Source organism: Talpa occidentalis, unplaced genomic scaffold (assembly GCF_014898055.3).
Source record: "Talpa occidentalis isolate TD23 unplaced genomic scaffold, MPIMG_talOcc4v2.1 talOcc4.12, whole genome shotgun sequence".
Taxonomy (NCBI): domain Eukaryota; kingdom Metazoa; phylum Chordata; class Mammalia; order Eulipotyphla; family Talpidae; genus Talpa; species Talpa occidentalis.
The window spans coordinates 11,555,698-11,581,276 of NW_023601212.1; the positions used below are offsets into that span (position 1 = coordinate 11,555,698).

General features: G+C 43.6%; 1 protein-coding gene across 2 annotated transcripts in view; it reads left to right on the forward strand.

Moving 5' to 3' along the window:
* The window catches only part of ZC3H12C (zinc finger CCCH-type containing 12C), a 50,166-nt gene extending 26,789 nt beyond the window's left edge, over nt 1–23,377 (forward strand). For both annotated transcript variants that reach the window (XM_037505228.2, XM_037505229.2), the window contains exons 2-6: nt 1,270–2,012; nt 15,963–16,102; nt 18,401–18,635; nt 20,170–20,276; nt 20,911–23,377. In XM_037505228.2, the coding sequence (XP_037361125.1) occupies nt 1,270–2,012; nt 15,963–16,102; nt 18,401–18,635; nt 20,170–20,276; nt 20,911–22,310 (2,625 nt within the window). In that variant the 3' untranslated portion in view covers nt 22,311–23,377. The remainder of the gene's footprint in view (nt 1–1,269; nt 2,013–15,962; nt 16,103–18,400; nt 18,636–20,169; nt 20,277–20,910) is intronic.
* Nucleotides 23,378–25,579: the final 2,202 nt, after the last annotated feature.

A 25,579-nucleotide genomic window follows, 5' to 3' on the forward strand; every position in this document is an offset into this window, starting at 1 on the left:
TGAGTAATGTTATTCGTGGTTAGAACACTGGGATTGCCTTAATAAGCAAACTACTGGTGTGAATATAGCCCTTACAATGCAGCACAGGAGAAACTAATTTTATTTTGCTAACCTATTCCTGGTAGAGAAATAACAATATACTTCAAGGAAAACAGTAAAACTGCAAAAGCATTTGAAAACAGTGAAAGCATTCCTATAAGGGAAAAGTAGGAGAAAAGATGACTTTTTAACCAAATGCAGATAATGGTTAACTAATTACCTGTTATATCAGAGTAATTTTCTGCCATAAAATTTAAAAATTAAGATAACACTGTTTATTCAGCATGCTAAATTAAATTATGCTGCTAATTTTATTGGAAATGCTTCATTTCTCTACTGTCTATCAGTGTGCATAGGATAGAAGAGCCCATTTGCCTCTGAATAAGAATAGCGTAAACACTAAAAAATTGCATTTTATTACTCTGTTCGATATTCACAAAATAAAGATTAGGGCAAAACTAGTCATCTCTTAATGGACTAGGATTCACTTTGGAATTGGTGGCTGTTGTGGAATCTGTGCTTTTTCATCACCGTATCTACATATTTTTGAAACAGCTTTAATTTAGATTGTTGTTAAGTTTGATCCAAATCAATGATAATTTTTTCAATGCTAGTAAGTTAATGTTTTTCGTGCCACGTGGCTTTCTCTTTAAAAGACTATTTATAAACGTTTATGAATTCTTTGAGAGCTGATGTGCACAGCCTCTTCAGCATAGCTAAGACATGCTTGGTGGTGACCTCCCGGGTCCCTGTAGAAACACAGGCCTTTCTTGGAGTGGGAAAAGCTCTTCCGCGAAGGTTGAGGAGGAGCATGGTAACAGTGGGGAAGGCATATGGGTTTTGGGCTCCGGCAAAACTGGGCAGACACACCAGTTCCTGACAAAACAAGCCCTAGACTTGTCCACAGGGTTGAGGCTGCTGGAGAGGGAGGCAGGGGTGGGGCGGGGAGGGGCTCCGTGATGCGTGCTGGAGGCTGAGGCGCCCCAGGTGTGGCGTGGTGGCGGCGGTCTGAGGCGGTGTAGACCTGTTTCCCTAGATCGTGCCCCGCGTTGTAAACCAGCGACCCCTCCATTAATTCAATAAATGAAGTTGAAGAAGTCTAGCCCCGCTTCATCCGAGGAAAGGGGTGGGTGTGGCAGGTGCGCCCCGTCGGGGCCGCCCAAGAGGAGGTAGCGGGAACCCCGGGCCCCAGGGCGTGTGAGCTTCTGACCGTCTCCCCTCTTCCCCTAGGAATACGGGGTGCTGTGCGTTCAGGAATACAGGAAAAACGGCAAGGTGGAGTCAAGCACACGGAACAGCCTCATGGGCTTGAAGGATCACCTGGGGCACGACCTCGGCCACCTGTACGCGGAGGGCACCGACCCACATTTAAGCACGACCGCACCTTGGCCCGTGGGGGACCCGCCGGCCATGGAGAAAGCCCAGCCCGGGCTGGACGCCAGGGAGGCGGCCGACGAGAGCGCGAGCTCGGGGGACTCGGAAGGCAGCGCGCTCTCGGACGGCGAGGCCGAGCCCCCGCGGGGCGCCCCGCGCTTCCTGGCCAAGGCGCACCGGCAGCTGTGCAGGTCTCCCGGGCTGGAGCCGCACATCCTCAAGCGCAACGAGATCCTGCAGGACTTCCAGCCCGAGGAGTGCCCGGCGCCGGCCCCCGAGGGGAAGAAGCCCCCCGACGTGGTGCGCGAATACCAGACCAAGCTGGAGTTTGCGCTCAAGTTAGGCTATTCCGAAGACCAGGTCCAGCTCGTGCTCCACAAACTCGGTACCGAGGCTTTAATCAACGACATCCTGGGGGAACTCGTCAAACTGGGAAATAAAAGCGAGGCCGAGCCGTCAGCGAGCACCGCCCGCAGCGCCGTGCGCGAGGCGGCCTCCCTGGAGGCCCAGCGCGCCGAGTCCCCCCTGCAAGAGGTGGCCACGGACGACGGCGAGAATCTCAGGCCGATCGTTATCGACGGCAGCAACGTGGCGATGAGGTGAGTGGGGAAATCGTCGCTGGGGATTGATTGCTGAGCCTTCTTGAAAGGGCGCTGCTGGCGGTGGAGCTGCTGCTGCTGCGCTCGCGGTCATTAAAGTCAGGCCTCGCTTGGGCCGCATCCCAACCCTGGCGCACGTTTCCCTGCCTGTGTGTCTCGTTGGACTTTCTCCCTCCTGCCAGAGCACGCCCCTGTTCTCCCCATCTGTCTTCCCGAATAGAGGCCCCCCGCCATGCCCCCCACCACCCCAGATCAGTCTTTTTTGGTCTCATGTGGCTGGATTTCTAGTGTATAAAAATTACCGAATGTTCCTCAAGTTCATCACGACTTTTAAATGAAGAAGTTGAGTTCGATAAATTCAACAGTTTGGGGAGCCAGTCGATTAAACAGGCTGTTCTACATGAAATCAAACAACCGTCGGGAAAATCCACACTTTTGTTGTGCTTTATTTTTTTATTTTATTTTATTTATTTTTTTTTTTTTTGGCCTTTTTAAAGAAACTCACCTATTGATTTGGAAAGAAATCACAAGCTATAGTTACATATTTTTTTTGGTTCCCTTTAAGATAGGCAGTTCAAAATAATTATTTAACGACTGGGGAAAGCACCCATGAAATACTTTTGGGTGGATTTGGATGGCTCAAAATTTAAAGCGCATTACAATTAATGTGTAGTGAAGTGTCCACGATATTTAGAGCGGGGTGAAAAGAAAGCTATGTAAGTGCACCAGTTCCTCTTTCAGAGAGCTTGGGATTTCATGTATTGTTCCTCAAGAGGTGGTCAGAGGATACCTATCACACGTCTACCACATCTGGGGAACTTGCCACAATTGTGTGATCTAGAGCAGTGCTATTCTTTTTTTATTTTTTAATTTTATTTATTTTTGTGTAGAGGAACTGTGGTGTAGGCCAGAGGTGTGGGGGGTGGGAGGGGTGTGTGAGAGGATTCACCAGAGCCAGAGTGGGGAGCAGAACAGGCAGACTGATGAAGTACTGCTAAGGGGAGCAGCGGGTGCGGCAGGAGAGGTCTGCGCGCCATGTGGGTCAGCTCCCTGGCCGGGGATGAACTCAGGCCAGATTTGGGCCTTGAGGGTGATAGCACTGATGAGACTTACCTCTAGGCCACCAGGAAGCCCAAGATCAGTGCTATTCAACGGACGTACAATGCGAGTCACAGGAGTCATTTTCTGATTTTCTGGTACCAGCATTGAAATGTTAAGAGAAATAGGTAAAATTAATGTGAATAATATATTTCAGTTAGGATAAAATATCCTAAACATGTAATCAGTGAAAAAAAATTGAGATATTTTTACATTGCTCCTTTCATATTAAATCTGAACACTGGGTATCTTACCCTTATATCTCAGTCTGGATCAGCCATACTTCAGGCACCCAGTGGCCACATGTGGCACATGGCTGCCATATTGGGCAGTGTAGTTCCAGAGACCTGCCAGGTCCAGATCCGAGTGTAGCCCAGGCATCTCCTTTTGTGACCAGGATCCCCGCTAACAATGACGCCTGCTGAAATTGGAGAGCCACTGTCTTTACACTGTCGAAGTGTAATCCTCAAAATAACCTTTCCAGGTGGAGGCAGTATTATCTTTCTCTCACTTACGTGCAAATGAGGGTTTAAATCATCTGCCCCAGGCAAAACATAATTCAGGACCAAATAGGACTGACTTCAGTGTCTCCACACTTTTTTCATCGTCAGTGAAAGACAAGAAGAAAGTGAGATGGTTTGAGCCAAATCTTTCAGACCCGTCGGTGCCAAACTAGAGAACTTAAACTTGGCTCTAACTGAAGATTCAGGAGGGGAATGTCAAAAATAGGGTGGTACTTCATACAGATAATCTAGCAGTGATGTTTCGAGCAGGATTATAGGAGGTAAGAGAGCTATTGGGATGCAAACCATCCTTTCTGATATGGTAAAAGACGGCCTTCATCGTCATGGAGGTGTGAAGTGTGCACTTGTCCTGCAGTAAAATAACCTCTCCATTGTTTAATCTTTCCAAAACTTGGCTGAAGAATGGTTTTTGGTTTTTGTTTTTGTTTATTTTTTATTGTTCCTTAAAATAATCCAGAACTCGTGGATGGTTATCTTAGCAATGTGATAATATGTAAGGCCCCGAAATCATGAAATGCCAAGGCAGAGAGTAATAGGTTGGGGTGATAGGTCCTGTGATAGGTCCATTCACCAGAGTCACCAGAGGGGCTCTTTAAAAACACGCCCTCCAGGACTCTGCCTTTGGAGACTGATGCCCTGGGACCATCGTGGTGCCCAGGTAACTATCTTCAGAAGTGCCAAGGTATTTCTGTCGCACAGCCAGTGTTGAGAACCACTCAGCAGAGAAGGTGTTACTAGCTGCAGGTCGGGAGGAGGTAGAGCAAGGTGATGGCCAGAGAAATCGAGAGACACACAATTGCCCTTGAACTCGGGGAGGAAGAGGCTGCAAGGGGAGACTGTCCTGTGGGTTTACTGGAGAAAGACCAGAGGACCTGACAGCCAGCAGGTCGGCGCCCGCCGGGGTTCAAGACTGCATCTCAGGATGCTAGGAAATGGAGGGCTACAGCTGGGCTGTGAGCCCAGAAAGGTGACAGGAAGGAAAGAAAGGGGAGGAAGAGTTGGTAAAAGGAGTTTGCTTCGTGAATGAGACTGCATAAGCCGCGAGGACAGGGGACAAGGACCGCTCTACAGGAGAGGAAGGGCGCGCTAACAGGAAAGTCTTCCTTTCTAGAGCCAAGATCTGAAGGAGGAGACAAGAAAGGCGCACACGGAGAATTTGGCGTTGGAGGGAAGTACATTTGGAACAGGCAGAAACAGGCCACAGGGGGAAAACAGCCTCAGGTTTATAGAACTGGAGCTCAGGGAAGAGAATTTCTGGGAGGGATGTCATTCAGAGAAACGCTGTGGCAGCGGGGTTAACCTCACGTGCACTCACGTGACCAGAACCCAGTTCCCCAGGCAACGAGAAGCTCCCGGACAACTGAAAATTCACATAAAACTCACCGGCTGCTCATCCCACCCAGTGAGAATGAGCCACAGGAAGACTTTGCTGCAAAAATAGATGGCATAATGCAGGCATTCCACACAGCCAGTCCTGATGTAATGATAAAAACAAACTTCTGCCACTCCCGCCACCTTCCGGCTCCACCCGGTTTGCCTGGCTGTGAGGGTGGGACCATGCCAAGTGTTCCCTCCTCACCCAGCATTTAGTTTAACCTGCTACTTAAACGGAATTGTTTCAGGCATTTCGGGAAAGAATAATTTTTAGCCTAGCACCATTTTTCTGTCAGTCACAATAAAATGTGGTGCCACGTCCATAACTTTGGAAGTGCCAGCACTCATGAAAATGCACGATGAACTTGTACTTTCTGCCATTTTGAAGATCTACATAAAGTAAAAAAGTCTCTTAAAAATGCGTAGCTACTTCAGCTCCAAAAAAATCTTAATTTAACAAAAATGCAAAGATTTTTTCATTGTTTCATGTTGCATAAACTATAACATACTTTTGAAAGTAATACCCTGCTCGTAAGTGTAGCAGATCTATTATGTAATAAATGCATACATATAATAATAAATTTTAATTATATGTAAATATGGAGGTGAGTTAAGAACAGAATACTATTTTATTTCTTTTCTGATCTCCCAGACAGATTCCATTCCCTAATGTGAGATGAATTTATTTTAGCTTCATTTAAATGCTAGTTATGGAACTGACAGATATAAATGATTCTTCAGATGCAAATTAAAAGTAGGAAAGCAAAGTCATGCCAAAATTGATAGTTAAAAAACACACATTTTATTCTCTGCATACTTTGTGATTCTGAGCAAATTCTTTACGCTTGCCAACTTCAGTTTGCCAAATCATAAAAAGGGGAGTTCTTCTCTTGTAGACTTGCTGTTAGAACTAGGGACAGTTGATACCAAGTGTCTGACATGTAATAGGTCCTTAGTAAATAAGTTATTATTACATTAAAGAGTCAGATTATAGTAGCTAATATAATGAGCACTTAGTTGTCCTAGTTTTATCATGCAGTGTTTAACAAACATAGGAACAGTCCATCTTGTTCTTGGGCCCTCTGGGTATATTCAATTTTAACTTCACGCTTTAGCGCCATTGGTTTTCAGTGGTGATTTTACAGTTTCGTAAGAGAGACTTGGTCTTTATAGAGACACCCCAAATTGCTCTGGGACAAGACTGTGTTACCTGGGCTCTCAGATCTTCAAGCACAGGTCCCCAAGTTGCAGGGATCCTATGTTGCCTTGTGGGGGAGTAGTTCAGTAAGATTCTGTTGTCAACATGTCACGTTGAAAGATACTCTGAGTAAGTTTATCAAATGAGCAGTTCATGAAAAATTGACAAATACCCAGAACTTAGTCTAGCATGATTTGCGATGGTTGTTTCACTGCTGGGTGTGAGCAAAGACGACCTAATTTACAAGAATGGAAAAGAGTAAACTAAGTTTAGAGTCAGTGCTAAGCCTCTCCCTAAAATATTTCAAGCTTTCATCCTCCCCCTCTGGTTGTTGGTGGTAACTGGGATGTGATATATATACCTGAGGCTGGAAACTGCACACCTGAATCCTACAGTGTTGTAAACTTTTGTAACCTCAAGGAAAAGAAAATTTTATGGGGGGCGGGGGGAGAAGCAATTTTTTTCTTTCCTTTTCCTGTATCAGTGTCTTTATTATGAGTTCTACAGAACAAAAATACAGAACAAAATACATTATTTCATCTAATCCTTACCAAAAAATTTCAAGCATTCAGTAAGAACTTGGATTCTGAAACATGAAACAAGATTTTTATGTTTAATGGCGCTAGACTAACAACTTTTGGCAAAAGATGTATTTAATTATAGTTAAATAAATTCTCAGTAATTTAGGAAATTGATCATTCAGCAAATAGGCATCTTAATCAAACACTTGATACTACGGTTATACCACAGAACGTGTACTTAAAAAAAAAAAAAAACAGGTAACCACAAAACTAATATCTATCATACTTCTGTAACACAAGAAATTCTTGTGTTATTTTCCCCCAGATAGTTTTGTGATTCTCCAAAATTTGTGATTCCATTAAACTTGAGGTAGTTCAGCAGTGGGGTATAGAATTGGTAACCAAAAGTTGAAATCTACATTTCTCCTTAAATCCAGTGCTCTTTCAACTTCCCTCCAGTTTTAGGTTCACTTGACATGTCTGTTAGGAACAAAGTCCAGTCCTGGGAGCCTTGAGGGATGGGACCATGTCTGATAAGCTGGTGTCAGAGCCCTTGATTTCCTGACAGTCCTTGATCGTTTCAATGTGCTTCGATGGCTTTGTCACTGACTTCATTCCAGTGAACTCTTTCCATATCCCCTTCTAGCAGCTACCAGATACTACATACCATAAAAGTGGTGAACAAGAAAGCCCCAGAACCTGGCAGTGTAGTGCTCTGTCTCAGTCAGCTTGCCAAGGTTTCTGGATTTAGAACAAACATCCTGGCTGGCGGCCCTGTTGCTGCCTGTTTCTGCAGTTTTCGGAGATACGTTATCTGCCAACAACTCCACGTGGACCAGCAGCCTCCATGCTTGTGTCATCTCTCTGTTAGTGATAGGGAACCACCAAAAGAATGTGGAAGGGAAGGGAAGAGCGGCATCAAATTTGCCTTTAAGAAGCATCACTCTGTAGAGACGTTTAGAGGAGGATTCAAGCGCTAAGATTGGAGACAAGGAGACCTACTTAGGTTTGAAAATACATGCGAAAGTTAAGTTGTGGACAACGCCCGGAAAAAAAGATGCACTAAGAATATCTTTGCGTCTACATACCAAGCAGATAGCACCCAACAGAGAAATAAAGCAGCCGTTTGCTTGAGAATTTACACCCAGTCCCCCCACCCCCAAAAAGGCTGGTGTTAGAAACCAGCTGGTGTTAGCACAAATCTGGATGTTCACTAGGATGTACAAAAGCACTCCGGCGAATCGTTTAAGCTCCTTCCTTAAAGTTTGACTAGAGATCAGACACAGACTTGAGAGTCAGAATATGATCAGAGAAAATGTATGCATTGACCTAGTTTTCCTAATTCTTCCTGGGCTACGCCTCCCTCTTTACAGTACACAAGCAGAACTTAGCAGTTTGTGTGAACAGGTTTTAAACTTTCTGATTAATCTTCCAAACGGCACAAGTCCTCTAACACATCTGACCTGGTTTGTGAAATTACATGAACTTGAACACTCTTTTCAGTGTGGATTTGGCTATCAAAGGCGGTGTTACCTGGCCCCTCAAATCTGACCCAGTGATTTGTTGAGCTCTTGCCCTGTTGCCTGGTAACAATTTAAGGACAGCCCCAGCTTAGAGTTAATGAGGGCCTCCTGGCAGCTGGTCCAGGCATTGGGCTTAGACTGCAAGGAAGACTACGAATGGCCAGAGGAAATTCACATTTGGTGTTGGCCCTTTAGCAGAACTGGATCAGAATTAGGTGTAGCTCACTGGGGAGCACCGCTACAGTGCGGGAACTGAAATGTGTCTAGTCCCAGTGAAACTACTCTGTAAATGTAAAATACATGCCAGATTTTGAAAACCTAGCACAAAAATATGTGAACTGAATCGATCATTCTTATCTCGATTATATGCTAAATTGGTAATTTTTTGATACATTGAATTAGATGAGACATTACTAAAATTAGTTGCAATTTATCACTTTTCTTGAGGTGCTGTACCAGATCATTTAAAATTATAAATGTAGTTCACATTGTTTTTTTCTTTGACAGCCTCTCAGTGGAGTGTTTTTTAAACCCCACCTCCATTCGGGCATCACATTAGTTAAAAGGCAACTTAATGTCCCCCTACATGAGTGTCATAAGTGTTTGTTGCTGGTGAGTTGGCAGTGCCCACATTTCTCTTATTGTTGCGAAGAAAAGCCTCGAGACTAAGACTCAAAGAATCAGAGCTAGTTTTTCTGTTGTTCCGCTGTATCTGTGTGGAGTCTGACAAAGACAAATATTAACTCTATCCCACTGCAGCTCTTTTTCGCTCTGGGTACATAATTCAAGTTATCAACCAATGTCATGTATTTTAATAGACCAATAGGCAACGCACTTTCCTGTACATCAAATTTGCTTATTTAATCCCTAACCTTGGGTTCTTTAAAGTTAAAATCTCTTTTCACTTGTCCAAAAGTGTTTATGTGTTAATTCAGTCTAAAATTTGCAAAAAAAAAAAATAATAAAATCACATCACATCATCAAAATTGCCAAAAGAATACGTGGCTATATTAGTAATCTAGTGACCCGTGAGTATGTATTATAATGATGACATTGCTATTAATAGTGATTGTTGTGATCGATGTCCTGACTTTCCATAATATAATTAACCTGTGTCTGAATTTGAAGGCCTTTGGTGCTAGAGATTCAAATATGGCTCCGTCGTTGAAAGGGCTTCTCAATTCTCACTCTCCTTTGCTGCAGGCACCTTACTGACAAGCCCTGACCTCTGGCCTCAGCCTCATACGTGGCTTGATGTGATGGCCCCTTGAAGTCCTGGCAGCTTAATGCACATACTGACTCTCCCAGCAGAGCGTCTAGGAAACTTATAGGTCAAGTGTTTCATTTGAATAAAAGGCGAGCAACAGAAGCTGTAACAGAGCAGCCCATTGTCTTTTTGGTTTCTTTAAAGAAAACTAACCCTGTTTGGTGATCTCTACCCAGCAAACAGGTTGCTCTAAAAAATCATGATTTACATTCTGTGTTGAATTTAAAGCTACTACAGATTTATCGTATTGGTTTTATTTTCGTTCCATAGCAAGCCCTTTTCCATCCCCTAAAATTTAGGATTAAGGGTCTTGAGAAAGTGAAGGGGCTAATTTCTTGAAGCCTTGTAGGTGCCAGGCACTCCGCAGGGTGCCTCGTGGGGGTCACCATAGTTAGTTCTTACAACCCCATAAGCTAGGTGGGATTATCTCCGTTTTAAATGAGAAAATTGAATTCACAATAAGCAGCTTGTCCAGGGTTACCTAGAAAAGTGGTGAGGAAAATGCTGAAACTCACATCTAGTTCCAAAAACTGTTATTTCCACTATTGGCCTATACTTGAAAAACTTTGTTAGTAGTACAAGTAAACATGCCATTCTAGGTAAGCTTTTTATACTTAGATTTCACTCGCATTCTGGAAAGACTTTTTGAAAGAATAGCTTTTCTTTGATCATAGAGTAACAAGCTGATTACATCCATTTTTTAAAGGAAATAAAAATCACCTAAGATTTCCAAGGTTCTTTCCGAGCATGACAAGCAACATGTTAATTCAAAGCAAAGACTCAAACTATAGCAAAATCAAGTTTCGGGAAGGAAAAAGATAATTGAAAGGAGACTCACCATGAAAAGAATTAAAAAGAGGCGCCGCCTGCAACAGATGCCCTCGCTCCCTGTCTGGGTCTCCCTCTGGTTTTCGATTACTCGACTCGTCTACACGGGGAAATGACAGTGATAATTGCTAACCTGCCCTTCTTGCACTGTGGTTAACCTGGCTAACGGCTTGTTTGTATGTAACTTAACAATGTAATGTGTGATACTGCATTTCCTAGATGCGGCATACGGAACGGTTGGCCTTTGTCCCCTTTTTTAGGTCCCATATTGAGGCAAACTACACTAAAATATGTGGTGCCTGATTTATTTTTTCTGCATTGCAAAATAGACCTTCATCATCTATTAACCATCACTGGTGACTAACTTAATGCCACATTAATAAACAGTATACTTTAGCTCTCTGGTGGGTAACATATATGGTGGGGTTATAACATATAGCAGACGCCATATTATTTCGATTGCTTGGGAACTACAACTGGACTGTTACAGATGTGGGGGACTCTAGGACTGCCCTGATCTGCCCTAGAATCCATCCCTATTAATTTAGGAAATGCCTCGGGGACTCATCCAGAAGGAGCACTGCTCCTCTGCAGAAAGGCTTCTAAGACTGCTCTCAGCAGTGCCTCTTCATGGTTATCCAGGCATGGGGAGCAGCCAGTGGAGCAGCCAGTTGGAGCGGGTGCCTGAGGCCACTCCCTTGTGTGGGGGGTTACCTTCTGCCCCATCCTGCCTGTTTCATTAGTTAAGCAGAGTCCTCTTTCCATGCAGCAGCCAGTGTCCATGCTTGCGCACAGGGCTAAGAGCTGAAAACATGCTGTAGAGCTCATGCATAACTCTGCAGATCTTTCCAGAGTGCTGGGAAATAACTCTGAAGACAGGTGCTATCAGCTGGGCAAGAAAGATGCACTCTTACCACCCCAGTCCCACCCAGCAGTCCCGCATGACTTCTAAAAGGCTTCCGAGTCCCTAGAACGCCAAAGGGATAGGGCTGATTCTCTTCCCATTGAGTAGAAAAGTAGGTTTCTATGGTCCTGTGGTTTCGGTCTCATTTTGCTGTTTAATCCTCTGACTCCTTGTGTTTCCCCTTCCTTCCACGTTATCAGAGCAACCATTCACCAGCCTTAATTCTAGGCCAGCCTCTTATCTAAATTCTCAGCCGCTTCGTTCCTTCCTCTTGATCACTTCTGCTGTCCTAGCCATGTTTTGCATTGAGTGTGAGGGTGAGTTTTGAGGTGGGGTCCATGTTAGTGTATTCAAATAAAACTGGCAGTTCTCCCTCTTCCTAGAACCCCTGGGAACCACCCACCCCAGAGTCATCATCTCCTTCTTCCAAGTCCTAGATGGAGGCAAAGAGAAGAAAAAGGGAGTCAAAGTAGCAAGAGCAGAAGGGGAGAGACCCTGGAGACAGAGAAAAATGAGCTTTCAGTTTCTGAATCTCCTCCTTCTGCTTCTTCCTTCTTTATGACTGGCCGGTTCATTCTTTTGCTTATTTCCCGAGCTCCAGAGATACCTTTTCCCATTCATTTTAAGGAGGTTTTTTCCTAAAAACCTCTGTAAATGGGACTATTTCTCGACTTCAAATGAGCCTCCTCTAGCCATTGCCCACCACCAGGATTTTTTTATGTAGACCTGTTCCAAACACGGCAGCCTTTTAAGAAACAGACCTGCTGGCAAGCTTCTATTTTTCTGCTATTAGAGCCGGGGGCAAATTGCATGCGCCCTTTGAGCCCGTATTACCCATTTTGCTCAATAGTAACTCTAATTTTACTGCAAGGATTTGGAAATTTCCCTGGGAACCCAACCCCACTGAGCCAAAGTGGTCAAAGGAGCACTTTTTTTTTATTTTTAGCAGACATCCAGGGACTCTTAAGTAAATCAAAGGTGGCCACACATCTTCCAACAAAATCACCCAGCAGAAGGATTCTCTGCGCTCTACCATCCTGACTGCCAAATTGTTAGAATAAAAAAAACTCGAGACCCAAAGGAACATGCCAATTCATAAATATAGAATTAGCTCATTTTACTGCTGAGCAAAATACCATGAATTCATACAGATACAGTCCATAAATTACTGTAGAACTATTTTCTTCTCTACTGATAGGGAATTAAAGCTATAGTTTTCAAACACTCAACAGTTAATTTGCACAAGTAACTACAAGGTGCTTACTCAGACATCCTGTTTTTCATAATTTTTTATCTGCTTACTCTGTTTTTGTCATTTTTAAGAGAACCTCCTACTGTTGGCACCTTACATTGTATCCAGAACCTACAATCCCTCACATCCTTCCACACACCCTAGTAAGGTTAGATTCAGTTCAGTCTCCCACATCCTCCCAAATCTGTGGAAGTTCCCTCACCTGGTAGTAAGTGCTCAGGCTTTTAATACTACTCTTGAGGGTGGTTCTGGGTCCCGGTGGCTGCCAGACAACAGCAGCCATCCCAGGGATGTAAAAGATAACATTCATTTCCAGGACACGATCCAGGGAAGCCTGGCTGGGCAAGACCTGGAGAGCTGGGAGATACCCCCACACACACCCCCACTAACCTGCCTCTCCCTCCCTGCCCTCCACGCCCCTCCCCTGTGGGTGCAGAACCTACCTGTGGAGCTGAGGCTGGACCGAGCAGGAAAAACCAACTGCTGATTTGCATGCAATGTGATTGCAAGTTACTGTGCAGTTTTGCTGTACCTGGGTGTGGTATGTTGCTGTGTTTTAGAGAAAGCACGCCTTCTCCTTTATAAAGAATTGCCAAATTGCTCTCCCAAATAGTTACACCAATTTACACTCCCACCTGTAATGTATGAGTTCCTGCTTTCACACATCCTTGGCAACATCTGGTGTTTGCAGACTTTATTTTTTCCAATCTGATGGGTGTGAAGTGATGTCTCATTTTGGCTTTAATTTACATTTCTCCACTACTGAACATCTTTTCATATACTTGTTGGTCATTTGGGTTTCCTCTTCTGTGGATTCACTTCATATTTTCTGCCATTGAAAAAAAAATCTGGTTACTCTTTGATGGATAGGAGTACTTTCTGTATTCTGAGTCCTAGCATTTTGGTTGGTCTTCTTGCACGTATCTTCTCTCAGTCTATAGCATTTTTATTTTATTTATGGGATTTCTGCATAAAGAATTGTGTCCATCTCAAATGTGTCCATCTTTTCCTTGATAGCATATGATTGCATGCCCTCTTTAAAAACTATTTCCCTATCCTGATGTGAATGTCTACTGTAATTTCCTCTGAAAATTTTAGAGTATATTGTCAATGGGATCTTTTTTTTTTAAGCTCTGAATTGGGTTTGCCGATGTATAGCAACATTAAATTTTGAACAATAACGGTCAGTATAATAACTGTTGAAGAGTATTCTCTGTATGACACAGATTCCTGGTGAGGGGTAAAATCTGGCCTACTACGCTGCCAATTTTTTTACTCTACTGTGTATTCTTAAAAATATCTTCTTTAATTTTGTGCTGGGTTTTGTTTCTCTGCATTAGATCAGGCTTGTAATTGAATGTTCCAGTCATGAATAGCCTTCCTAAATGTTTTCTGCTTCATCTGTCTGTCAATTAGCATGATTGTGGATTCTTGAAGTGATCTGTGATCTTCTGTATTACTCATATGGACACTGAGTTCACAATTATTATATGTTTCTTGTGACTTGTTCCTTTTTTATTATTATGTAATAACTTTTTGTCCCTAGTAATGTTTTGTCTTAAAATATATTTGCTTCTGGTGTTACTAGACCTTTCCTCTTGGTTTATGGTATGACAAATGCAGCAGTTAAGGATGTATTTGCCGCAAATAACAGAAAACTTGACTTCAGTTTCTGGAACAAATTCGGGGTGGGGGGTTATTTTTCCTCAGATAACAAGATCAGGTAGACATAGGCCTACCTGCTCAGAATCTCAGGGTCTTTATATGTCTCTGCTTCCCATTCACATGGTAGTACCTTTATCCTCTTGCTTTTTCTCCCTATGAGGCTTTATAGGGTGGGGTTGGCAGGTGGTGTAGCAGAACGGAAAGGAAAGACACTAAGGTACAACCTGTGTTCTTAGTGGTCACGGTCAGATCTCCTGTGTTAGCATCTGTAAAAGCTTGTGGCACTGGGATTGTAAATGGTTTGCTGTTGACACACATTTTCTGAAGGTTCTTTAGTTAGGAGCTGGAACTTCTATTTCTAGAGTGAGTACAATGTGACAATCATCTTAGCCAATGAAATCCCTCGGGGGAGGGGGGCAGCGGGGATGCTTATTCAAGTCCCCTTTTTACAGCCAGAAGCTCAAGTCTTTTTTTTTAAGATTTATTTATGCATACAAGAGCTGGGGTACAGGCCAGAGATGCGGGGGGTGAAAGGATTCACCAGAGACAGAGTGGGAAACAGAACAGGCAGATTGACTGAAATACACTGCTAAGAGGAGCGTGAGCAAGTCAGGAGAGGTCTGCTGCACCATGTGGGTAGCTCCCTGGCTGTCAGGGGATCGAACTCGTGCTGTAGAGGCCGCGGACTGCTTCATAGGCTGCGTCTTATCCCCTTGTGCCACCAGAGAGACCCTAGAAACTCAAGTCTTAGTAACCAAACCACATTGCTGACTAGCAGAGCAGGATACACTTGGATTTCAAAGCATTAACACAAAAGAAAATTACAGCCAGGCTTTAGGAAGGGGAGTTTTTATATTTAGGAATAATGTGTGTGTATATATGTATGTACATGTGTATATTTTCTCCTGAGAGAAGATACCACATCATTTCCTACAGTAATTCAGAAGAATTATTACATTTCAGTATTTTCCGTGAAACCTAACATCACTTTGTATCACTTGCTGGGGCAATGGCAGGGTTATCAGGCTATCCTTCTTGTCTACATTGTGACCTCAGACTTCTCCCTCTCTCATCCCAGATGAACTGGGAGTTCATCTCTAGAACTTCCAGTGTGTTTGATTTCACCTCTAGTCTGCCCCCAGACCACTAGGACACATCTGTGGGAGCCAAGTCGTCTCTACATTTTTATTTATCATAGAAGAATTGGGGTATAGGCCAGGGGTGGAGGGGATGAGAGGATTCACCAGAGACAGAGTGGGGAGCAGAACAGGCAGATCTACTGAAATACACTGCTGAGGGGAGCCTCAGGCGAGACAGGAGAGGTCTGCTGCGTCATGTGGGTAGTTCCCTGGCCGGGGATCAAACTCAGCCCATAGCTGTGATCGTGTGATAACGCTGAGACTTAACCCCTAGGCCACCAGGGGGGCCCTTTACAGATTTTTTTTTTCCTGTCACTTTTGTACATTTGACTGAAATGATTCATGCTATGGTTGAGCCCCTTGTCTTCCCCCTTTCCAGATCAAGAAGAGCTTATAACTCAACTTTTACAAATTTGCAGTTGAAAATTCACTTCATTCTTCACTCATTAATCATTCCCAATTATGAAATGTTTTCCCGCACTCTTGATTTTCGACTCCTGAAGTTGGCCTTAATGTTTCTCTGGACACACAACTTCACCTTACCTTTGAGATGGCCCGACCCCATTGTGATGACAGTCATTGTCTCTTACAAGTTTCAGTCAATTGAGCTGCATTTGGGTTCTGCTGTATGTTAACTGTTCTCAACTAATCTTTCAGCCATGGAAACAAAGAAGTATTTTCCTGCCGAGGAATAAAATTGGCTGTGGACTGGTTTTTGGAGAGAGGCCACAAAGATGTTACAGTTTTTGTTCCTGCTTGGAGAAAGGAGCAGTCCCGCCCCGATGCCCTTATCACAGGTAAGCCCGCGAGTCCCCCCTGCGCCCCTGCAGGACCGTTGCCTGGCTGGGCTTTCCTTCAACAACGTGGCTCTTCTCTTTCTGTCACTTTTGTACATCGTTGATTCGGTATACACGGTTGCTGTTTTTGCTAGGGAGGGGGGGCCTTAAGGTAATTTCTGAATTTGGAACTATCTTCACTGTTTTAACTAGACCTTCATCTTTGCTATATAAGTCAGGTTTGTTCCCCCCTTCATTCCTACGGAAACTTTTTACTTTGGAGTTTGTAAAATTCTGACCTTTAGAGACAACGCTCAGAGTCAGACGTGGAGACTCACATTCGAGATTTGACGTTTCCCACCACAGGACTTGGAGCAGCTCTGAGCCAATGTGCACCCCACTTTTCTCAATCTGCTCCGTGAAATCAGACTGGGGGTGGCAGGGGAGCAGTGGATTGACCCGGGAGACTCTGGGGCTGTGTCAAGTAGGAGGAAGCGACTTGATTCCAAAGAAGTAGCTGTGCCTGGATTTTACATTATTTTCTGATTTTTAAGAGTGTGAGTTTCAGGCAGAGATGTCTAGTTACTGCTTATTATTGTTGCTGAACGTTTTGTTGAAGCTAAGTGAGTCCTAGTCAGCATCCAACCCTCTCGTCTCTCTTCCACCTGAACATTGACAAAACCCAAGCAACGCATGTGAAGAAAATTACACCTAAATCAAAAAACAGGAAGACCACCTACCATGTACCTGAAGGGAAGATATTTTTAGGACTTAATTTTTCTCTATAGTCATTAAGTCATTATTAATATGGCAGAAGACTAGATGGACTCCAGGACATGGACTCAGACACTTGACCCCATAAAGTGTGAGAAGGGAGGGGATAGAGGGTGAGGTGGGGTCAGCCAGCACTGCCGAGACCACACACCTAGGTGGCATTTTGGAAAAAAATATGCATTTATATATTTATTTCTGTGTACCCTTTATATTTATGCCATCCCTATCTGGCAGCATGTGACAGCACATCTCAGTGGATTGGAGATGAACTGTCCAAAATCAAACCATTAGAGACTAGTCTTTGAATAGCTGGGGAAAACTTTTGTAAATAAAAAATTGTTAGTATAAATTACAAAGGAAAAAAATAGATTTAATAACATCAAAATGTAAACTTTTGTATTTTGGAAGACTTGAAGATGATAATATTTTTTTTATTTTCCTAACCAAAAAATGCATTAAGAACCCATGCACTTCATATATAAAGAGCTTTTATACATCAATAAATAAACGCAAGCCTTTCCCAGTATGTAAATGCTGAAGTGGCTGGAATGGATGACTCCCTGAAGAATGCAGTTGCCAGAAAAGAAGAGAAAAAAGAAGTTCAATCTCATTACTAATTAGAGAAATGCAAATCTTGACAACTGTTCATTTTCATCCTTCAAATTAGCAGAGATTAAGAAACTGCGAATACTCGATGCCCTGAGGGAATCACTCCTACACTGTTGTGGAAACATAAATTGTTACCACCTTTCTGGAAAATTTTTGTCTTAAAATGTTAATATTCTTGGTTCTGCTAGTTCCTCTTCTAGGAATAATTCCCCCACAAATAAGCAAAGAATTATGACTTGAAAGACATTTAGTGCAAGATTACCTATAAAAAACAAATCAACCATATACATTCATTGGAAGGATGTTTGTATATAAGAAAGTTCTTTTTTTTTAAAGATTTATTTATTTTTGTGCAAGAGCTGGGGTATAGGCCAGAGACGCGGGAGGGTGAGAGGATTCACCAGAGACAGAGCAGGATGCAGAACAGGCAGAAGGACCGAAGACACTGCTGAGGGGAGCAGCGGGCAAGGCAGGAGAGGTCTGCCGCACCATGAAGGTTTCTCCCTGGCAGGCCGAGAATCAAACCCGTGCTGCAGAGGCTGCGGACAGCTTCACAGCATGGTGCTCAACCTGTTGCACCACCGGTGAAGCCCAAGAAAGTTGTTCTTATATAGAAGTTCTTCTATTCCAAGGTGATAAAGTCAGTGCTAGGATATTCATGAGAAGTTTTTAATGACCTAAGGGCTCTTTTACACAAAGGCAGATTTGATTATTGTGTACATCCACATATACACCCCTGTATTACCAAAAACCCCAAAGAATAAAAAAGTATTCCTGGGAGTTAGAGGCGGGCTACATCTCCACTGTTGGTTATAACCCCTAATGCAATGATCACCATGTCCAGTTCCTGCTCTAGAAGCTCATGTGCATGCTGGTCACCGTGGGTGTTATACGTGTGTCTCCATGCCTGAAACCCTCCCCTGATGATTCTTGCAGATCAAGAAATTCTCCGTAAGTTGGAGAAGGAGAAGATCCTGGTGTTCACTCCGTCCCGCCGCGTGCAGGGCCGGCGCGTGGTCTGTTACGATGACAGGTTCATCGTGAAGCTGGCCTTCGAATCGGATGGCATCATCGTGTCCAATGACAACTACAGGGACTTGGCCAATGAAAAACCAGAGTGGAAGAAGTTCATAGACGAACGGCTACTCATGTACTCCTTCGTCAACGACAAGTAAGTAAGCCGGCCGCTGGCGGGCAGTTCTGCACCTGGGCTTCCTCACTGGCCCTGGTCATACAATGCTCTTTTTTTGCCACTGTCCGGGCCTAGGTTTCTTCCAGTACCCCCCACACTGATCCTCAGGGGGAGTCAGAAAACCTGTCGGAGACCTCTTCCCTCTTAAGTCACGAGCTGAGCAAGTTTCCTAATAATCATCCCTAATAATTGACAGAGGCATAATTCCCACCTCCAGAGAAACAGATTTGGGACATGCCACCAGAACACGGCCTTTCAAAGTGTCCTTAGGGCATCCGTTGTTTCCTTAAGTAGGCATTTTTGTAAATATTACAGAAAGGTAAGTCTGATCATGATTAACTGCCTTAAATACACCAATGATGTGGGAAGACGTGGCTCCTGAAACATCTGCTTACAAACAGGTGGGGAAGGTTTACCTGTTGCTAATCAAAAATGCAAATTACGTTTGCAAAGAGTATATTTCCTTACCCGCTTAATTCATAAAAACATTTTTGTGTACAACATGCAGTTAAAGATGTCATGAAATGGATTTTTTGTGCAGTTTGGCGTGGCTTGGCAGAAGCCTCAAAAATATGTATACCCTCTCAAGCCTGTAATCTCACTTCTTAGAATATGTAATGAGGACAAAAGACATACCAGATATGTTCAAATAGAGTTATTTTTAATTGAAAGAAGTCACAGGCACTAAATGTACACTAATGAGTTTCACTAATGAGTGAAATTGCAGTATATCTACTGGACTATTCAGCTAATTCAGAGGTACTGTGATAATGGAAAATACATGTTAAAAAGACAATACATAAAATTATAACATGGCGTGTGTCAGCAGATAAGTTAAATGCAATGCAAACCTGGAAAACACTTGAAAACTTTTAATATTGCCCCTTATTTTTACAATATAATATTTGCTAAGTGTTATTTCTCAGCCGTGTGTCGATACTCCCTTAAGAGTTCACACGCTGTTCACACTTGTAGGTAAATACTTGCTGAATTTCAAGTCCAAATGTGACACAACCAGCAGACCTCTTGAATCATAACTTCTTTTCATTGCGCATGCCATGAATTCTTGCTCCCACCGGTCAATCCAGGGAAATAAGCTTACTGCCTTAAGATTCTTTGCCCTCTCTGCTGAGCAGCCCCTCGGTGTATGGGGAAGAGATGGGTGGGGAGCTGGAGGTGATTGTATCTTGACGAGGCCACGTGACCTTGGCTACGGGAGTGGCGCAGGGCAGAATCACACTCTTTGAGGTGAACCTAATATAGTCTGTGCACAAGTTGACTGTCAATAATGAACACATAATACAATGTTACTTCAACAAAAATTAATAAACTTAATGCATCTAAGGCTAAATCAGAAAAGTTTATTAATCTATCAAGTGGAGCTACTGCTTCATGGGATTCTTGTTAATGTTGGCTCAAAGTACTTGTAAAATTTCCAAAAAATATACCATAGAGTGAAGTTATGTTTATATTCTGCCTACTTAGGTATAACTTTGTGTTATGTCCATGACAGATTCATGCCCCCTGACGACCCTCTTGGCAGACACGGCCCGAGCCTGGATAACTTTCTGAGGAAGAAACCCATTGTCCCCGAACACAAAAAGCAGCCTTGTCCATACGGTAACTTTCTCTATAAGCCCTTAGTCAGTGTCTTTAGAACACAGCATGATGTTAACCTTTTGGTGTTAAAAATAAACACTAAATTTTCGATGGCATGATATGTCATTCTTTTGATTGTAATGAAGGAGCCATGTTAGCTACGAAAACACTATTATTTTTACCTAGTCGGGTTCAGTGGCAAAGCGTTCCCCTGGATGAAAGCATGGCTCCAAAAACTCGGTTAATTCTATGTGAAGTTGGTCTCCAGGAGGATAAAAGTCTGGAGTTCTTACATATAGCCTCTCATCAGACCGGCGTGGTTTTATCACAGCACAGCAGTCCATTTTACTCTTCAAAGCAGACTGTCCTGCCTGATTACAAAGCCATTACGGAAGAGAAGAGGCAGTTAGGAGTTGAAGTCCCGGGGATTAGCCCAGAACTCTGGAAGTGATTATCACTCACTCAGCCAACTTTCCAGTGGCTATTGCAAGAACCCACGGTGGGGAGACTGCACAGTGGCATTTCCCAAGAGTGAGGCGCAGAGCAGGGCTTAGCATGTCTCCCATTTGTTTGCCTTGGTTTCATGCACAAGTGTACAGTAGTGCCCAGGATCCGGTGGTATGCCCCCTCACCTCATTCATCTCCCTCTTCGCAGGAAAGAAATGTACCTACGGCCACAAGTGCAAGTATTACCACCCCGAGAGGGGCAGCCAGCCCCAGCGGTCGGTGGCCGATGAACTCCGCGCCATGTCTAGAAATACCGCAGCCAAGACTGCCAACGAAGGCGGGCTGGTGAAAAGCAACAGCGTCCCCTGCAGCACAAAGGCGGACAGCTCCTCTGACGTCAAGCGCGGCGCCCCAAAGAGGCAGTCGGACCCCAGCATACGGACGCAAGTCTACCAGGACCTAGAGGAAAAGCTTCCCACCAAAAACAAATTGGAAACCAGGTCTGTACCTTCTTTAGTCAGCATCCCGGCTACTCCCACTGCAAAACCCCAAAGCACTGCATCTCTAAGCAATGGCCTTCCATCTGGAGTGCATTTCCCACCTCAGGATCAAAGACCACAGGGACAATATCCTCCAATGATGATGGCAACCAAAAATCATGGAACGCCAATGCCTTATGAACAGTATCCAAAATGTGACTCCCCTGTGGACATTGGGTATTATTCCATGTTGAATGCATATTCAAATCTGAGTATCTCAGGCCCGCGAAGTCCTGAAAGGCGTTTCTCCTTAGACACAGATTACAGGATAAGTTCCGTTGCTTCGGACTGCAGCAGTGAAGGGAGCATGAGCTGCGGGAGCAGTGATTCCTACGTGGGGTACAATGACCGGTCCTACGTCAGCTCTCCAGACCCCCAGCTGGAGGAGAACTTGAAGTGTCAGCACATGCACCCTCACGGCCGCCTTAATTCCCAACCCTTCCTGCAGAATTTCCATGACCCCTTAACCAGAGTGCAGAGTTACAGTCACGAAGAACCAAAGTACCATCACAAGCCTCCTCTCCCGCACTTGGCTGTGCACCTGCAGCACCCAGCCGTGGGCACGCGGGCCAGCTGCCCTGGCGACTACCCCTCCCCTCCCAGCTCCACGCACCCAAAGGCACCCCACCTGGGGCGCTCCTTGGTGGCCACCCGGATAGACAGCATTTCTGACTCTCGGCTGTATGACAGTTCTCCTTCCAGACAGAGAAAGCCTTACACCCGCCAGGACGGGCTGGGCGGCTGGGAGCGGCCGAGCTACGGCCTCGAGGCCTATGGCTACCGGCAGACCTATTCCCTGCCAGACAACTCCACGCAGCCCTGCTACGAGCAGTTCACCTTCCAGAGCCTGCCCGAGCAGCAGGAGCCCACCACCTGGCGCATCCCGTACTGCGGCCTGCCACCCGACCCCCCCAGGTACCAAGACAGCCGAGAGAAGATTTACATCAACCTGTGCAACATTTTTCCGCCCGACCTGGTGAGACTCGTCATGAAGAGGAACCCTCACATGACCGACGCCCAGCAGCTCGCCGCGGCCATCCTGGTGGAGAAATCGCAGCTGGGCTACTGAGAGATGATGCACCCGTGTGGTGTTGTTTTTTCTTTTTTTTTTTTTGTTCAGCTCAAATGCTGAGGGAGGTTTGCTACAATAGCACATGTGATCTCCTTCTCAGCAAGGAGGTTCTATAGTATCCATTTATGTGAAATACTGTATCATGGAATCTTGTATGTACAGCCCCACACGGCAGAAGTATCGCGGGATTGCTTTACATGCAAACTTTTTTTTTTAAAAAAAAAAAAACATTTCCTTTTTAAAGCTCTATCCTTGGCTGGAGATTTTTCCAGTTTGATTTACTAGATGTCTCTGTGATCTTTGATATTAATCTTTGGTGCATCAGGGGTTTATAAATGCAGCACTTTTTATCCTCGTTTCATGTTTTACTAACTGGGTGTTTGTCTATCAATTGCAAGCAATTAACAAAACCTTCAGAATGTTGAACATTTTACTAGACCTAGCGACTATTTTTTCAAGCCAAGCTTCACTGGAATCTTTTACAGCTTTTTAAGTTATTTTTATTTGGGGAAAGTGGGCTTCTTTGTGCTATAATCATTATTTATAGAAACAAAGATCTACTACGGCACTGACTTTATATTTTAAACAAAATGTAAGTTACCAGTTTATGTCGAAGTGGGTAGCAGCGTATGTGAGAAAGACTTACAAGATGGCACTTTTCATTGTTTATTTTGGTTTGGGTTTTTTCTGTTAAGTGATGAGTTAATTTAATATGATCGATTTAAAGGAAAGCAGATGCAATCAATGGAAAAAAATTGTTTCCATTTTATTTTTTTTAATGGAAAAGGCAAAAGCCGTTAACTGTTACCGTTTAGATAGAGCTTGTTATCCAGCTGTGATGTGCTTCTAGACAGTAGGGATGGAATCGAATTCCTAGACTTCCATGAACCTGTCTTTTTAGTGTGTTTGTCTTTTTGTTCTGGGGCACAACAAAACTGGATAAAATAACCCTTTCACAGTACTTGCCTGTTTTCAATGAATCTAATTATTCTCAATGCAACTTTTATATTTAATATACTCTTTAGCTTTCCTGCTATTTATCAAGGCTGGCCTGCAGTGGTGTTATGCGTTGAGGATATGCAACATTTATTGATACTGCACTATAGAGATGGTGACGGAGGAGCTGTAAATGGTAACTTAACATTTTTGTAAGATACTGTATATTTTCCATTTTCCTGAAGACAGTTTTTTTGGGGGCCTGTTATATTATTAAGGCCAGATTCTTGCCACAAATAGTGTAGTTTTAGATGCAGACTAAAGTCTGTTCTAGTATTAGTAAGGGATATTTCTGGTTTCAAAGTTATGGGTTTTGCTAGATGCAAATTCATTTTTGTGGGTAGAAGGGAGAGATTGCAATCAGCGGCAGACACGTGTGTGGTTGACGTGATTTCACTGTTGCCTCCAGTTTTTGACTCTTCCTGAGTGTGACAGACCCACTCCGATCTGTCTCTGTCGTCTGCCGGGATGCACTGGCTGCTGTGAAGCTCTTAAAAAGCCCTGACGGTTTGAAGTAAAGCCCTGAACAACCAGAAAGGACCTTTTACTGTTGATACAAATTGTATCTTTTTAACTACAAGAACTATTTTGATTTGTAGATCTAGTTAAAACACAAATGTGTGACTATGATTAGACTTTTGGGCAACATTTTATCCCTTATTTAAATACAAAAAAAAAAATCTTGAAGTACAAACTGAGGTCTAGACTAGGGTAGAAAATACAAGTAACAACCTAGGTACATAAAAGTGTCTGTCTTAGTTTTAGAGAACATATTAAAATATATTCAATACATTTATTGGCATTTTCTTTTCCCCGAAAACTTTTATCTAGTGTGAAACTTCACTCAAAATAAAGGTAAAATGCTGCCTGAAAATACTGTCCAAGCACCTTTGACTAGGATAACGTCTCCACTACTCGCGTGACACCGTGTGTCGCGTGGAGTAGGATTTGGATATACAGTAAATGCTTGTAAAAGGCATTGTGCATATCGACATATCCAATAATCTGAACCATGTTCAGCAAACTTAATTCAGGAAAGTGGCGTTCCACACAATAACTGCTGTCGTGGGCGAGGGGAGTGCAGGTGAGCTCGACCGTGCCCAGAGCTGGTCCGGGGGGCACCGCACAGACCCTCCTGAGGGGCGTCTGGCCGAGAGCGACCCGACTCACGTGTGAAGTTGTCCTCCTTGGTTTTGTTGGTCACTACCTGCAGGTAAAGGTTTACAGGTAGAGGCCACACCAGTGCCAAAAACAGGGCTCCGCATGTGTAGGACATTTTCGTTTTAGTCATATTCTAAGACTTTTTTTTTTTTTTTCCGTATGAAATCATTTTCAAATTGTATGATGTAGGTTTGCTTCCACTTTCCTAATTTTAGCATCTTAACTATTTGAAGATCCTGCCAAACTCTACTAAATTTATTTAAGCGAGAGCTTAGGTGAAATGTGTAGCCGCCTTTAGTTTGACCTTCTGATGTTTCTGGCTAACTGTGTGTCATTGCATCTTGGGTTTTAGACTGTGGAAAGTGGTGTTGCTCGCCCACCCCCACCTCCCCACCCCCTCCTGACTGTAAGTGAGTGGCTCTGAACTGCCCGGCCTGAAATCCTTCCTCATAATTGTGAGCTAAGAAATAGCAGGGTTTTGTTTTTGTTTTTTTTTTTCATGTCAAGAGGACAACTTGTCCCCTTTTCTAAGAGCACCAATGTTGCTTTCAGAGCTTACGAACGAGCTATTTGGCAGACCTTAGACATGGCAAGTTCTTAATTATCTAAAGCAATAAGTAAAAGGATCCATCGTTAAATTAAATCCATAGCTGATCCCAAACCTTGCTTTTAACCAAAACTTTCTCCCTAATCATCTCTTTGACTAGACTTGCCAATAAATAACCAGAGAGAGATAGGCTAGCAAGTAGTGAAATTGCCAGAAGTGGTCAACTGATGGGAGAGAAGGGATTTAGATTAGACTATTTTGCCCCTGAATAATTGACAGTTGACTGTACTTTACACAGTAATTAGCCAGTTTGTTGTCTCTGTGTCTTAGTACAGAGGGAATAGTACCCAACTGGCCAAATACTGGCCCTTAGTATTTCCTCCTTTCTTGCATGTGATATGTAAGTTTTCAGCCTCCTTTTTCTGATCTCTCTATCCTGATAGAGTTTGTCTGTCATTGACTTAAACCTTTGCAAGAAATGCACACCAGTGTGAAATATTTGATACTGGTGAGAACTTGAACTTGGTGTTTTTATGAAAAATCATTTATGAGAATATGTAAT